This window comes from Gambusia affinis, linkage group LG15 (genome assembly GCF_019740435.1).
Source record: "Gambusia affinis linkage group LG15, SWU_Gaff_1.0, whole genome shotgun sequence".
Classification (NCBI taxonomy): domain Eukaryota; kingdom Metazoa; phylum Chordata; class Actinopteri; order Cyprinodontiformes; family Poeciliidae; genus Gambusia; species Gambusia affinis.
The window spans coordinates 10,725,104-10,742,328 of record NC_057882.1 but is presented as its reverse complement, the minus strand read 5'-3'; the positions used below and the strand labels follow the sequence as shown (position 1 = coordinate 10,742,328).

The 17,225-nt window shown below is 37.3% G+C and overlaps 1 protein-coding gene across 5 annotated transcripts in view; it reads right to left on the bottom strand.

The window, feature by feature from the left end:
• LOC122845071 (disks large homolog 4) overlaps positions 1-17,225 on the bottom strand; it is an 86,295-nt gene that overhangs the window by 32,061 nt on the left and 37,009 nt on the right. For 4 of the 5 annotated variants that reach the window (XM_044141074.1, XM_044141072.1, XM_044141073.1 and 1 more), the window contains exons 2-3: positions 8,371-8,532; positions 1,207-1,263 (exon numbers count right to left, since the gene is read on the bottom strand). In XM_044141074.1, the coding sequence (XP_043997009.1) occupies positions 1,207-1,263; positions 8,371-8,532 (219 nt within the window). The remainder of the gene's footprint in view (positions 1-1,206; positions 1,264-8,370; positions 8,533-17,225) is intronic. The other variant, XM_044141075.1, reaches the window with a different exon arrangement.

Genomic DNA, 17,225 nt, shown 5'->3' with positions numbered 1-17,225 from the left:
ACAAACATACAATATATTTACTCAGTTTAAATTGTAACAAATAAAAAAAAAAATGCTTGCAAAGCATTTTAATTGATATTTAACTGGAACTATCACTTTAATACTGAATGTGATGCAGGCAGACAACTGTAAGACTGATATGTATATTCAAACACAGACAAATTATATAATATATATATATGCAGAAAAGCAAAAAGCATGTTTTCTGCATACAAAAAAATTTACAAATATTCCCCAATGTAGAAGTGAAGTTTAGGCAAACACAAAATAAATTAGTTATTGCTATTTAATCAAATAAAAAGTTTGAACTTTTTTTGACAAAATGTAAGAAATTTTCCTTTTCCTAATATGATTGGATTGATTAAAATAACTTTTAGATTTGTGCTGTTTTACACCAAGTTTGTTTTCAGTTCTAATGCATACCACAACCCTGGAAAAATAGGAGAAGTCTTAAAATAAATCAATCTTTTATTGTGCGTACAAAATCTCAGACTTTAATTTAATGAGAAGGAAATTATGGTAAGATATGTGTATATCTAGAAAGGCATAAGAGGCAGCGTTTCAGTGTACCACTATTCCATAATGCACACGCTTTGCCCTGCAATAAAAAGTTATAGCACATGAGTCAAGTGCAACCTGTCTGATCATAAAACTGTTCCACTGGTGCAACATAAATGTCTTCTCAAGGTTATGAAAGTCAGTGGGTGCAGTCTAACACTGCCACCTACAGGATCCAGTGTGTCCTGCAAAAGACTACATCTTAACCCCCCATTTTACACCTTCAAGACTCGAGGCATCGCTGAGTGTATTTCTGGGTTTTTCTTGAGCCATAACTGATTCTGTAGAAATGTCCTCAAGCACTGAAATACTGCGGTGCAAAGAAGGAGCATATTTTGGGTCCAAAAGTAGACAGTGACCACCAGCAGAACGAATCTGCTCGACAGAGAAGATTCAAATGACACTGATAAAGAATGAATACACTGAAATGACACGGAAATTCATGACCTCATAATTATAACAGTGAGCATTAAATACAGATGAATGGGCAGCCGACAACCAGCCACACGAAATGCAAAACAGGAAGTGAGGATTGACAATAAGAGAAAGAAAAAACATAGAAAAGTAAATCCCGCTTTTGGATGATGACAGATGATGACACTGCTGATGTTGCCGTGGACGGAGTATCACGGCTCGCCGTGGTCTTACCAGTGTGGAAACTGCGGAGGTGTACATTGGAGTGTGTCCCGTGGACATCAACACAGGCTGTAAAACAACAGAAGGGACAGGGTGATTGTGCAGGACGTGCGGATGGGCAAAGGGAAGAACAGCGGGCACTATTTACCTTCGCGTTACCTCATCATTTGTGAAATATGCCAAATAATTCTGAAGATTATTGAGAAATTTATATTAAGTGTGAAGTATACATCCATCGTCTTGTGAAACGATACATACACACCCTGTACGTTTTTCACATTTTGCCATGTCGCAAACACAAACTTGAATGTAATTTAGATTTTACATAAAGTAGAACAATATTGTGAAGAAGAATTAAAATAAAACATGGCTTTCTGCGTTTTGCTGTACAGGTACAGTATAGGTGTGGCACATTTTGGCTGCAGTTACACCTACTGCTCTACTGCTGTGTGTCTCTACAAGTTTTGTGCAACTAGAGACAAAAATATTTCTATCTACCACTATAAACAAATAGCCCAGGCTAAGTCAGATTGGATGGAAAGTATGTGTAAACAGAACATTTAAATTGTAAGACTCTTAATTAAATTTAGGTCTCTAACACATCTATAAGGCTGGGTGTTTGTTTAGCATTATTGTCTTTATTTCCAGAATTCCCATATATTTATCATCTCTGTTCCTGCTGTAGAAATTACCTCCACAGCATTATGCTGCCAACACTATGTTTCACATTGGGTGTGATGCTTTCTGGGTGATGTTTGACTGTGACATTTTTGAAAGCCATGCATCTTCTTGTACTTATTTTGTAAAGGGAAACTTGTGGCTGCAGTGTGACAAAAGGTGAAAAATAGCCATGAAAACAGTCACAAAGCATAAAGATACAATCATACTGTTGACTGTGTGATTGAAAAACACTTGATAAAACTTGCAACAATCTTCTTGCAAATTTAACTTTATTTAGAGCAGTTGGAAAAATATTACCTAACTCACCTACCCTTTCTATAGTATGTTTGATGTATCAAAGCCTTGACTCTTTATAAATAAATTATAAATTTAAATCATCAGCTAGAGTAGAGTCATAATTGCAGAACACTGCATGGGGTCACCATTTGCTCATAAATAAGATAGTTAAGATGAGAATAAAAAGCAGAATCAATTCAAACAGCACATCTGTTTGTGCCTCTTAAATCTGTATGTGAGGCTCAGCACAGCTGAAACAGCCACTCTGAAAACTCTCTTTTTACTATTAGCAGTGCTGTGGCTGCTTTGCACTGGAAAGGTTTTAGCTGTCAGCAGTGCACACTGAGGCCTTAGCATTTAGACAACTGTGTTGATGTATTCCAGCACAATGCTAATCCAGAGGAAACCATCCCTTTTTTTTCTTTAATTTTGCTCACTTTTTCCTCAAAATCAGCCTGTCCTTTATTTAACAGGTTCACTGAAAATGTTATAGGCTTTTCTCGCTCTGTTGCAAATGAAGAGCAGCGCAATTAGGCTGTGAGATATGGCTTATTTATTATTCCTTCTCTGTAAGTTTCCTTTAAGCTGCAGAGTTTCAAACACCAGAACCTGTTAACGTATTTGAGCTTTAGTTAATTTTCTGCTGCCAGCATCGGGTGATGAGCCAGGGAAGGAGAGCAGGAAGAAGGGGAGCAAGATGAAAAAGAGGGGCAAAAGGCAAAAACTTATTAGAAACGTGGGAAACAAAATCCCTTTTAAACTAGACTTGCCTTCTGGTAAAAAATATATATATATGCAGAAATAAAGGGGTGAGCAACACAATGCAAAGACTAAACTACCTTTATGGTTGTCATGGTACTGTGAGGAGGAAATCCTTATGTGAAGAGAACCACATCAGTCATGAATACCAAGCATTATCATCATCATTGTCATCATCAATCACCACATGATCATTTCTGTGCAACACTCATTTATAAGTTATATTAATATTCAATGAAACCAAAACTAAAATCACAACTCAGTAAAATCATAATCTCTCACTAAACATTTTAGAAAAAGGGATTTTAGTGGTGAAATTGTTCGTTCAGAGGTCAATCTGCCTTACAATAGGAAGTAATCATTTTAAGCAAATTAACAGCAGCACAACTGTTACAGTAAACACACTGTAAGTAGTTTTGTTTTTTATATTTAGCCTTTACTTTTTAATTTTGATCAGACAAGTCAAAGAATGTTTAATTACTAATTCTTGTTTCTTTAGGGTTTAAATGTGAGAGAACAAAGGGGCCCAATTAATTTAGCCATTTGTATTTATCTTGCCACTTTGCACAGTGAGAAGGATGCAGCACCATCTTGGGATCATCGTGTCTCCATAATGGAACTGAAATTTCAACCTAATTTCACCACTGACAACTTTTTAAAGACTTATATTGATACTGAAGTGACTTTAAAATGTGTTTCAACTGCAAATCTCATCAAAAAACAGGCATCTTGTGTTTACTGACTGGTAATAAATTAGTAATAGGAACTCAGCCATCATTATTGTATCTTTCATGACCTGAACGAACAGCAGCAGATTATAGCAAATACAGAGACGGACATAATTACATAAAAAAACACTATGTTGGTCCAGCAGGTGCAGATAATTTCAGAAGTAAACTTAATCTTAAGTATCACACCTAAAACTCATCAGTGAAGCCTGCTTTTCAAAGAACATCCACAGGATTTTGAGCTTTGCTTCTAAGCAGCATCCATGTGTTAATTATGTATTTTCTGTGTATTTTTTGCCTTTCTGCCTTCCAGAGGATTCTCACACTTACATAACATGATTCACACAGTTAATATTGATCTAAATAAGTTCAAAACATTTTTTTTTCCATTGCAATGATTTCTGTTCTCCCAGAAGAGAACAGTAGCACAAAGCTTAATAATAAATAATAGCAGTAACCTACAAATAGAAATGGAGTTAGTCAGGTTTAGACAAACATTGCGAACAAGCTGACATGGTATTCTCCCAGTGGATTTTTTTATAGACTGCATTTTCAACTCAACTTCTACAGCTCCTAAGCTGCATGTACATATGCACATATATACATAATCAAGGTAGCTAAAATAGAACAACATTGTCAAAAACATTTTTCAAAAAGGCTTGTCATTGGCTATTTTAAACAGTACAAAAGGAAAATAGAGATGGAAATTGAAACAGCCTGTCTGTCCTTTACTTCAAGGTAAAGTGGCCTCAACAGTTTAAAGCCAAGATACCAATAATCTGGAGAAATGTGAAGTATGTACAAACACTGCTGGTGGACTGATGCACAAAATTAAATGTTCCAGGGTCACTGGTTATGTAATGATGTGGAATTAGCATAATTTAAGATATCTTGCGTCCTCTGCATATATTAAACGCCTTTAGACTTGTGACGGTACTTGACTAATGTCTTGGCAGCTTGTAGACACATTTTGGTACAGATTACAATACAGATCACTTCAGAATGAGCAGCCAACACATCCTAAAAGGTAGCTCTTTGGTAGCCCTCAGACTGTAATCTAATGTAGGCAACAAGATTGCATATAATATAAAATGCCATGACAAAAAAGAGAGTATATGGTTTATGTTAGAGTCAGAAAAAGTTAGCATTTTAAAATGATTGAACAAAATAAATTGTTCCTTTTGTGGCACAAACTGTATTTGTTGATAGTCATATTAATTTAGTTTAGTTTAATTACATTTACTCATGTTACCAAACTAAAATCTGCATTATATACACCCCATAAAATGTTATGTACAAAATAAATCATAATTTTCTAGCTCTAGTAATTAGAATTAGACAACTAGAACAAATGCACAATTAGTTATATAAAAAATTCCAATGTTTGCTTTATAGATTAATGCCTTTATATATTTTAATGAGACCAGTTGTTGAAACAACACATGAAATGTGAGAGAATAATAGAGTGCATGTACAAGATTCAATCGGCATGTAATTTTAAATGGACAGGGGCACAGAGAGATTGAATTCAACTCTCCAGTAAAGATTTTTCACTTTAAATGAAAGATTAAAAATCAATTACAACTTTTGTATCTTGAAAAGTTGAAGTGCCATTTGATCCCATATGAATGTAACACTTAAAACAGAGATAACTTACATGGTACAACAGCTGTGCAAGGACACATCCTTGTGGAACACCTGTAGACATCTTTTTAGCAAATAATTAATGATTTCTGCTTTTAATCCTGGAGTATTTCAGTAATTTCATGTGCTGCTTGAATTACATTGTTTTACTACATTTTGACGTGTCGCGAACTTTGTGACAAACATAATGTTATTTATACAACATAATTATTCATTTAGTTATTCTGACTGTGTGAATCCAGTGCATCCAGCTGATTGTCAGAAGCAAATGTTTTTGATGCAGCACTTGGTTTAACTTCCACAGCAAAACATTATTGTAATATATTCGTACCATAATGTCTAACACTAGGGGGCAATGGGAATGCAGACTTGGCTAACCATGTTTATGATAATGATGAGACGTGTTTTAGAAAAACAACCCAATGTATAAAAAAAACCCCCATAAATGTGTTTTAAAATGGATGTTGATTTATCATAGTATTGGTCATAAATGAATAACTACAGATTGTGGTTGAGCTCATTAAATGTGAACTTTTAATCAAAGTGGTACTAGTGATAGAAAAACACCACGAGCATCTGTAAGCTGATTGAAGAAGTAATGATCTGAACACACTGGAAGGCACTAATCATAATTTTTACTCTCACTTAAACAGAGTTGATTAACACATAATGGCAGATTTTAGAAGAGCAACTTAGAGGAATGAAGCCTCTCTCCTATCACTTTAATGAAAGTCTTGATCAGTTTTTGATAAATCAGACCATCCTCTTGATGTACCAGTTACTTGTTCTGTCTTACATTTACATTTGGATCATCTGTCACATTTAGGCACAATACACACAAGAACATTGTTTTCTAAAACAGCATGTTGTTTTTGAAAACAACATGGGGCCAATTTCAGAAATGTTTTCATCCACGAGGAAATGGACGAAATACCATGAACAGTCCAAAACACTATTTTTACCTAGATCTCTTTCTGTCTGAGACTTAAACACAAGGATTAGAAGAAAATGAAACTAAATTAGGACACAATAATATAACATTAATTAAAGCTGCAGTATGTAACTTTTATTATGTTTTTATTTTATGTTTTACATATTTGTAGAATCTATGACTGTGGACTGTGGTATGAGACAGACTGTGTGAAAGAAATCAAGCTTCTCTGCCTTTTCCCAGTGCTCCCAGTGCTAACTAAAAACAACCAACGAGAACCCAGAGGTGGGTCTTAGCGCTTGTCAATCACAATTTTGTATGGCGATGCTCATCCCCTTTCCTCTCTGCACCCTCCGATACCGCTACACCTTTTTCTCGTCAGCAGATCTTGTTGTGAATGCTAAGGCTAGTTAGCATAGCCACCAATGATGGCGGTCAAACAATTTTTCTGTAACGCTAAGACAGCAGCGAGTACATGAGGTTGAGTGACAGTGACAACACCTTCCTCCTGGCTCTGATTGGTTGATTTTGGTCGGGAGCGGTGCATTTCTTCAGATGGCAATAACGGCTCAGGAAGGCAGTAGAGGAGATTATCTGTCTCATAACATACAGTCACAACATGGCGACAGTTTTAAAAGACATGTAAAAAACATAATCTTTATAAAAGTTACATACTGCAGCTTTAAAACACAATTTCTGATTATCTAGCTATCTATCTAGCTGTGTATTTTTATATATAAGCTGTAACTAAAGTTCCCTTTATGAGATCAGAATGGGGCTGTTCAAGGGAGTGGGTGTGTGTTTCGGTGTGTGTTTCGGTGTGTGTGGGTTGCCACAGAACAGAGCAACTGCATGTGAACCATCCAAATAATATCTATTAGTGGTTCTATATTCCCAGTAGCTTGTCTGATTACTGTTTTACTGTTTTTATGCAACTCCACTCCAGACTTAAGTTTTCCAGTGAGCTTCTCAGCCTCCTTAACGAGAAATCTCCATGGTTATCTCTCCCTACACCAAAGAGATGAGTGTATAATTTAAATGACAGCAAGACATCACAATAAGCCAGCCTTCTTTGCTGCTTATTAAACAGCAGCATTTCATTTTGGCTCATCTATGGACTTCACTTCTCTCCGCCTGTGGGAAATATGAAAGAACTGGTCCCCCATCACAGAAAAATAAAAACAGGATCTTCTCACTCTCAATTGGTAAGAAGGTTGTTGGATAACATACGTGGATACATGAGATACATCCTGTTTAAGTGGCCACCGCAGCTTACACCGGCACATTTGTAGCTACAGAAGAATTGAGTTAGTGCACTTCAAGCAAGCGGCTCATGTTCCCACTGATGTCAGCTTGCTTTGCTAATGGTAGCTCTTACAATGTCCGTCTCAGTACAGACACACACCTAAGTGCATCATGAAGTCCATATTTGTGTTTTTTTTTAGCTTCAATGTAATTTAGCACATTTTATCCATGCAAATAATGATGACAGCTTTGATTTTAAAAAATGCTGACTGGAATCACTTCTGCTCATTTGTCTTTGACCTGGTTCATTTGATTATATTATCTGCCTATTGTCTGTCCTTAAGGTATCTTGTGTCCAGATGCACTTTGAGTGTAGATATCAGATCGCCTGCTGTTCATGTTCATACAGCCTCAAAGCTGATGCATGACGGCATGGCAGTTCATATTTAATTATCAAATAAGATTATGTTCCTATCAGTGCCCTTAGGTGGGTAATGCAGGACTCCAAACCAGCCAACATGTGGTGTTAAGTTAAATCAGATACTGTTTTGTGTCTGGGTGGTATGTAAGATGAACAAAAGCATAATGTCAACCTGCTTACATCAGGATTTTCCAATGATAAAGAAATTTAGAAGGACACCAACCAATGTAACTTCAACATTTTTAAACAGGGTGTGTGGATTTTTAGTCTAATCATTTATACACATGCAATTCTGGATAAAAGTAGAAAACCTCACCGTGTCTCTAAATGTCATGTTGATTTTAGGGCTTTAAATACTGTATTTATTTTCATTTTTTTCCAACAACTTTGAGGATTTTTAGCAAAAACAGTTGAAAATGCTGGTTTGAATTTATTCAGGATAATAACCTATCCCTCCACAATGTCTATGAGTAAACGTGTGCATTTAATACCTTGACAGGAGAGATATGCGTGTGTGGCGTGTAGCCATGTATGGCCTCCATGGCAGCGAGGTTCTTGTCACTCATATGAAGCATTTCTGCACTTTTCCCTGGAGCCAGATGTGCTGGGCTGTGCTCCAAGGGGGGCGTCTCCTCATCCTGGTACCTGTACTTCTGCAAGAAGACAAGGAGGCACAGACAAGATTATCCAACTAAGAAGATCTCAGGTCCTGGGGTAGTGATTCAATCAGTTAATGTTATCAAAATCATCAGAAATTGAGATTTATTTATAGGAAATACAACTCTGAAGTAAAAAAGCAAATTCGGCTCATGACCAAAGCAGTATTCCTGTCAGATTGCCTCCTTTAACCAAATGTTGGCAGTCTATAAGCACAGCTTGTGCATCGCATAAACGTGTGACGCCTGCAAGTGAAAAGTAGAGACATAATAGGAACAAAGGCCTTGAAAGAGTTCTGGCATTTTACTTTGAATAGTTATCATCCCCCACAGCCACATGGAGCTACTAAAGCATTGATTCATGAGTGCTTTATGAGGTAGCAGTTCATGTGGCTTCTTCGTGGCAACCTCACTCCCCTACCAATATCCCACACCTGGGCAACCTGCCAGCAGCCCACTGTTTCAGCCACACATGGTAGGCTTCATTCTAGGCGCGATGACACAAAATCTGCACACTGCGATTTCCATCACAAACACAAGAGAAGGTGGGCAGCGCAGTCACACTGGAGATCTGTCGCACTGTTTGGTGCCTCGAAGCCTGTATTCAACAAATCCGCACGCGCAACCTCCAAAGCCCCCAGGATCACAATGCTCTACTGTGCTGCACTGCAGATGTGAAGCACCGCGTTGTAAAAAAGATAAATCCTCAGAAATACATTTCGGTTTGTTGGCTATTCCTTACAATTTCCCACCTTGCTCTTTTTATTTTCGTTTTTTTATTTGGAGGGGGGGGGGGGCAAAGCAGACATGGAGAAGGAGGTGCATCACTGAGCCCTGTCTAAGACAGGCTGCCTAGCAACCGGAGCAGAGCAGAGATTGCAGTGCCACAGTTGGGGCTGGCAGCATCGGTCCTCGATCACATTACACTGAGACAGCAAGAAAGTGAGGGAGAGAAACAGATAAAGATAGAGGAGAAAGCAAATGAGGTCTGGGTAAAATGAAAAATTGAGACTATCAGCACCGCCACAAAGTGGGGGAGAAAAAAATCAAGATAGAGTAGGACAAATAAAAAGGAGTAATTGTTGAATGCATCGCTCTTTAATTATAGAATAACAAGCTTTTTTGTGCACAGTCAGTTATTGGCATATTAATGCAAAAACTGTCTCATGTAGCCACATATCTCTCACTCCCATTTTTTGCCCCCAGCTCTAACAGTAACTAATAATGGTTTAAAATTATTTAAAAAACCCTTACAGAATTTGGTACCATTATTAATGTTCATGTATCAGTGGTCAAAACAGCCCACAGCTCCACTGATCTCCCTCTCCTGCATGACCAACATCCATGGTGCCACTCTGCCTTCTGTCCTGCTGGTGGGGGATGTGACTTTCAGTTCATGGAGCAGGACAGAAGAGCCCTTCTGGAGAGGCATGTAGGAAACTGGGAGGTTAGAAACATGAGTCACAGACATGTAAATTGGATAGGAGGTATTGAAATAAATAAACTTTATATAGCTGTATAATGTATTAGTCATCATTTTAAGGAAAAGTTGACTAAAAGGTAACCAATTGCATAAATAATAAATCTGAGTGAAGGGTTTGCTTTTCGTTTTGCAGGTGGCCTGATTGCTTGAGCTTCAGCTCTGTTGTAGAGATAGACAAAATAAATGTAGGAGCAAAAAACGCTTTCTTTTTGTTCATGTATCAACTAATGTTACCATTGCAGTAAAGCCAGAGTCTAAAGAAAATTAGAAAAGCAGCCATTTAAATCTTAAAGGATGTTAGTTCACTCCTGGTGATCAACAGTTGACTAAACGTAGAAATTAGTGGTTAATCTTTTCATTGTGCATCGTCCCTGACAAAATAAATATTTGTCTATTTATCTATCTAATTGAAATTTCTCCATGAAATCAACTAATGTGGCTTTTCGATGTTTTTATGGCCCTCGTGGTTTTCTTCCTCACACTGATCAGTCAGGAAGGAGGGCAGAGAGAAAAGAGGGAAGAGAAGCAGCAACAGTCTTGACTTCAAGAGTTACAACCCTAAACTAGATGTGAAATAAACTTAGTTACTGAAAATGCAATAAGATTTAGCTCACAAGAATAAAACTAAAACAGGCCAAAAAAAATAAAATATGCTCTAAAAATGTTTCATTGTTATTAAATTATATTTCCCTTTAAACTACGACATGCCCCCCTGCCTTGCTGAAGAAATACATCCCCAAAGCATGATGCTGCCAACACTATGTTTCACAGTGGGGATCAGGGTAAAGTGCAGTGTTTGCTTCCACCACACAGTATTTTTTATTTTTTTTATTTTGCAGGTTCCCTTAAAACATTTGATATAATAATTTGCACCTCACTTTGTGTTGACCCATCACATAATATTCCAACAATGCAAACTGGAGTTTATTATAAATTTTAAAAAGTGGGACTGTGAGGATGGTATTTCCTAAGAATCTAAGCAGTAGAGAGTAATCTATCTACATTTGCTTTCAAAATACATTTATTTTTTATTTGAGAGGTTTTAGATGGGCTTGTTTCAAGCAGACCTTGTGGAGGATATATGTTAGCTAATGTGTTTAAAATTCACCAAGACCTAAAATATGTTGGAATACGCACTTCCTATTTCATCAGTGGCCCAGGCTTTAGAAATAGGTCTTCTACCTGAGCAGCAGAAACTAATCTCTCCACACATAAAATATGTAGGCCAGAGCACCTGCTGGATGGCAGTTAAGAAAGCTTCACACCACCCCACTCTAAGGTATATAACCCAGCCACATATTGAGTTTATCTCTTTCCATCTTTAAAGTTAAAACATGCGCAGAACGACAACCACTTTCAAAGAGCCGTTTGTCTGTCATGATTATCTGAATTTTTTTTTTCTCCCCCCAACACAGTCCATCAAAAATACAAACCTTCTCAGTTTATTTTCACTCACAAGTGTCTTTGCAAGCGCTAAACCTCGAACACAGCTTTCATATCATTTACAGTGTCGCGATTGCTGCTGCCAGCCGACACCTACCAGTAAAACTGTTTATTTCATGTATATGTAACAATCAGAGGATTCAGATATCCTGCCAAATGTTACCTTCAGGCGTTTACTCCAGGGCATCTCAGCACAGCACTTTGACAAGTGTTCATGTCCTTTACGGTGCACGCTTCAACAACAGACTTAACATTCGCCATGGGGCAGAGTGCCTGGAGCTGCACGCATCAGGATGCTAGAGTGTGAATCCAGACAACCTAAATAAAAACGGGGAACTATAGCAAAGGAGAGCTTCTTTATTTCCCCCACGGAGACGTTCTAGATTCGCCATCTTCACACAAATATAACTCATCGATTGGGTGGAGTCATTAATCTCAACGCAGTGCAAAACGGAAGCTTCTATTGAAGCAGTTTTTACAGCATTTTTCATACTACAATGAAGAAATTAACAGAGTTGCATTCACTTATAGCAAAATTGGTATCCATGTAAAGGTGATTTAAATTGGATAAAGAGTAAAGAACACTGCAGTCATATTGAGTAACGTGGAAAAATCTCAGTTGTGTCTTCATAAGGTTAAGTTGTAAGTGGTTCTGAAAGTTATGTAACGTCTATTACAAATATATATTTTTTTCCATATTAGTCAAAACCGTCACTATGTTCTTACAGCAGAATATAAGACAGATAATCTGTGAAAAAGTCTAGCTGCCCTGCCTCCTTTCAGTGGTCCTAGTGCCATCCCTAGAAATACGCTGCTTGGTGAGAAATAACCAATCAGAGCCAAGAAAAAGGTCTTAGCGCTGTCAATCATGCGCATGTACGCATTGCTTGGTGTAAGCTGCGACTACAACCTCAAGACTGCCGTTTTGTTGCAGCTGGGGGAGCAATTTAATGTTACAAGAAAACTCTTTATCTACTGTTCTCGTGACAATGACGATAAAGATCTATCTATCTATTGTCGGTGGAAATGCTAACTAATCTGCAAATTCAGTCGGCTCCTCTGTGAAGAAGGAGCTGTAGTGAACCAGGGAGCAAGGAGTGCAGCAGCAAATACACAAGTATGATTGACAGTGCTAATGCCCTCCTCCTGGCTCTGATTGGTTGTTCTTGACCGAGCTTTGCATTTCTGCAGGTGGCAGTAGGATCACATGGATGAGACAGATTTTTCACAGATGATCTATCTCCTATTATACAGTCTGGATTTAGTGACAGTTTCAATAAATACAAAACTGTTTTATACAATACAATATATTTTATTGCGAAACTTTCACATGATACGTGATTTTCTGATTGCCCTTTCTATGAATAAGAAATCCACTCAAATGATAATCTTTAAATTGAATAATCACATTACAGTCATAGATACAGTAAATCATGCCACATTTTACTGAAACCTGCTTCCTGTGCAGCAAGAAGCTCAAGTGGATGATGTGACTTAATAATAAAATGACGCTGGACTCTTAGAGCCTTCATCTGACTTGTTTTTTGTTATTGTTGGTTTCCATTAAAGCCATTTCGGAGCATTTAGAGGTTAAGAACACCACAATCTTTAAAAAGTGTGAATTGGACATTTGGTAAAGTAATTGGGGTCCATAGTGTGACTATCTTTCTACCTGTCTGATCTTAACCGCAAGCTTTGCTTCATTAACCAAAGAAAGGTTCTCTTCACATCAACCTGAGTGAATGAAAGAACTCAGTTCAGGTTAGACCTCAGGCAAAAGCTCCATAACTGTGAAATCATCCCATCCCCCCTCCGTCCGCTGAAGCATGTGCACACCATTTTTATGCTGAGTGCATGCATTCTGACGTTTGTAGCTCTCACAGTGAGGGATTGTTAGTGTTAATCCCCAGCAGTTGTCTGCAAACATATTCAAGCCGGTGGACATCGTTTTACCTCATCTGATGAGGTTCAAGGAAATTAACATGTAGTAAAAAGAGCAAAAGATCATGAGCTTGGGATTGGATTCTGGGTAACAAAGAGGGAAATCTAAATTTTCCTTTAAGCTGATTCAGGGCAATTGAAATACAACAAAAAAAGACTGAAAACGGCTCCTTTTGTTGCTGATCTCGTGATTAATATTGATGTTTTTCTTTCACTGGCACTTGTCCATTTTCTCTTATTGTGAAAAATGCTGTATTAAAGGCTTATTTGTGTATTTTGCTGTTTAAGAATATTTTAAACCCAATGGGCAAGTAACTGGGACTTTGTTTGGACTTCAATGTAGCTCAAAATTGATTACATTTTACAGCAGGCTGATGCATGTCTGTGTACCAAATGCTTAATGAGGTGTATCACAGAAACATAATGATCTTTTTCTGACAACACAATTAATTTAGTTTATTCTGCATTAACTTCCAGCCCACCACTGGTTACTGCAAAGCTTTTACTGGTAGTGTTTGGTTTAATTCCTTTAAGACAGGTATTCCATGTTACAACATCACGGTGATATTCATAAAAGATAGTGTCAGCAGTGTAATGCAGACCGATGCAAAAACTTTAAGCGTTAACTTTGGTCTCTAAATGTGTTGTATATTATGTGGCCATTCTCAACATAAACTGTTCTGACAAAATACAGGATAAAGTCAACAAAGCATTAAAAAGGGGTTTTGTTGCTCATTGTAGTTATTTTTCTGATTTTAAGTTGTTGTTTTTTTTTGTTGGACAGTTATTAAAAAACATAAAATAAAATAATCAGATGGTATGATTCCTGTTTTTTTTTTTTAAAGTAAATGTAAAATGTACTTAAAATCAACTTTTGGCACCTTTACCAGTCAGCAGCCTATACAATGATTCCTAAAATGTGAGTTTTATCTCAATAGTAGTTAAATTGCAGCCATGTTTTTTAAAGTTATCAAATCTTATGTACTTTTGTCTGATGTGTGTGACACTCTCTTCTCATTCATCTTTGTTCTGATGACTGCTTGTGTCATGTTTATGAGATATGACAGATTATGACCCCTGATCCAATCAAAATAACTTCAAGGGATCTCCTGCTGGTAAAGATATTTTGTTGGAGGAACAAACGTACTATGTCACTTTTTTGATGTCCTAGCAGACAGTAAGTAGAGTATGACACATTACTTTAAATCAGTGGTTGCTAAAATGGGTATGAATTGGTTCATTTTGTGGAAAACTAACTTTTAAAAAACACAAAATTTTGTGATACCATTTGTTTTGCTTACTCCAAGTGGGCCAGAATTGCATGGATCATTTTCCATCCATCCATCCGTTATCTAAACATGCTTGTCCTTGGGTGGAGACGGTGCAGAGGGGGCGGGGGGTTGCCTTCCTCAAGCAATGATTGGGCGAGAGGCAGGGTACACCTGGACAGGATGCCATTTCATCGCTGGACAAGATGCCATTCTCATTAAACTCTATTGTGAAAGATCTACTTGGTTTAATTTAAAACATAGCATCAGTAATTATTTCTAAATCAATCACATTGATTAGTCCGGTTGTAATACTGCTCTATGATATGTATTTTTGAGTGGATTTTGAATATTGAATACATTAGTACCAGCAGTTTCATGTGGTTATTGTCCAGAAAATGAAACTAAATGTATATCAAGCTAATATTACATGGTTAATTCATTGGACCATTTGTTTGAGTAGAGCCTGAAGTTGACTGCTTAACAGTTTTAAACACTGTTTTAAAAATAAAACAGGGTTCTATGACATTTTGATATGTCACGCCTAACAAAAAATATCCACACCTTTTTGCTATAGGGAAATAGCTAAATTTATCTTTCCTAGCAAGAACAGTAGAGCCCTGACAATGACCAGAGGGGGAGGAAGGGAATGGCTCCATTTCAATTCAGTTTAGCTCAGTTTATTTGTATAAGGGTGTTACGCTTTGCGTCATGCAGCCAGATAAAACTCTGGTCGTGGCAGCACTCTCTCTGGCATCTTAATTAAATTAAATAAAAATACTTTTGCTACTATGTTGTGATAGTATAGTTTAAGGTAGATAATCAGTAGCATAGCACAGATCAAAGTGGACGGAGTGAGCAGCATGTACATGAGAATGATTGACAGTGCTGAGACCCTTCTCCTGGCTCTGATTGGTTGTTTCTGACCAAGCTGTGTATTTCTGCAGACGGCAGTAGGACCACATGGAAGAGATAGAGGACCTTATTTTTTTTCCCCCACAGATTATCTTTCTCATAATATTCTCATGAGACAGTGACAGTTTTAACACATATATGAAAGAATCAAAGTAACACTCAAGTTATGTTTATGATGGAGTAACTTTCTAGATATCTGAAATCTGATTTGTTTTCAGATACCTTTCTCTCTCTCTTTCGTTTTCTTCTATCCATATTTACAATTTAAGATTGTGTGATATTGTATGTGTGCACGTATTTGCACTTCCAAACTGTTAGAAGTGCAAATAATTTTCATTTAAATTAAAACTTTCATGTTTTAAATTTGTAGCAGCTGTGTTAAGTCTGATCTTCATTAAATCTCATGGAATGTTTTTCTCGCTTGCAAGGACAAATTTAACGCAACATTTTATTGTCAGTGTACCGGTACTACTTGAACATTTACTTGCTTCAGGCACATCATTTTCCTGTACAGGCACACACACAAAACAGAACAAGGTTGCAAGGCAGATGCGAGCTCCAATGTTTCTGTATCAGTTGATTACAAGTTAAATAAATGAAATCGGTCAAAAACTATTTTGCATACGGTGAAGACCAGACAACACAGAGAAGCAAAGTCCTCTTCGTCTGATTGGCTGCCTGGAAGTGAGTGGCAGCAGATCATTTTCATATCTGTTTCCCAGTAAAGATATCACTGAATCAATTCCCCCAATGAGATAATTATCGATCCTGAAACCGAGATGAAGGCGGCCTGGTCCCTGAGTTGTAAATCATTCATCACATGAACGCTCTGTTCCCATCAAAACTCAATCCTCTGTCTATTGCTCCGTCTCCCAGGGCCCTGCACTGAGTGTGCCGCTGAATCATCGCCTGAAGACAAACTCCAGTGAGGCCAGCTGTTTTTGATTAAGTGCTGCGAGGCCGCTGATGAGCGTTAAGCATAAAAAGCACATTAAAGCACTGATGAATGCCAGCAAAAAAAAGCAAAAACCTTCCTTAATTAAAGTGTAAAATCAGAATTTGCGGCAGGTTTTGTTTAAGAACAGAGGTTATGCAAATATATTCCTTAGACCATCACCTTGGGAAAGTTCTCCTATGGAAGAAGTTTTGCAAATACAGTTCTCTTGAGAATAATAAAAACAAGAGCATAAAACATAAAATATTGATGGCTGCAGCCCATAGAGGAGCGTTCCAACACATTGTTGTACATTGGAGCAATATACTGTACTTCTCCAAGATCCAAATTAATTCCCACCTATATCAACTTCCCAGGAGACTGCGACAGAATAAACAAAGGCTGTTAGGATTACTGAACCTGCACACAAATATTGGCCTTGAAAGAAGAATGCAGGTGGCAGTCATAAACCCTTTTCATTATTAAGAGCAACAAAATGGAAACAACGGCTTAGAGATAAATGTCTCAGTGTCATCTCAAAACATCCGCTAGCCACCTACAAACAGGGATATTAGTGGCATATCAACTCTTAATTAGACATTATCAAACATTTATTAAATATTTATTGTAAAATGCCTAATACTAGAAGATAATGAGCAATACTTAGAAGTATTTTTCACATGTTCACAAAGTGCAGTACATTAGT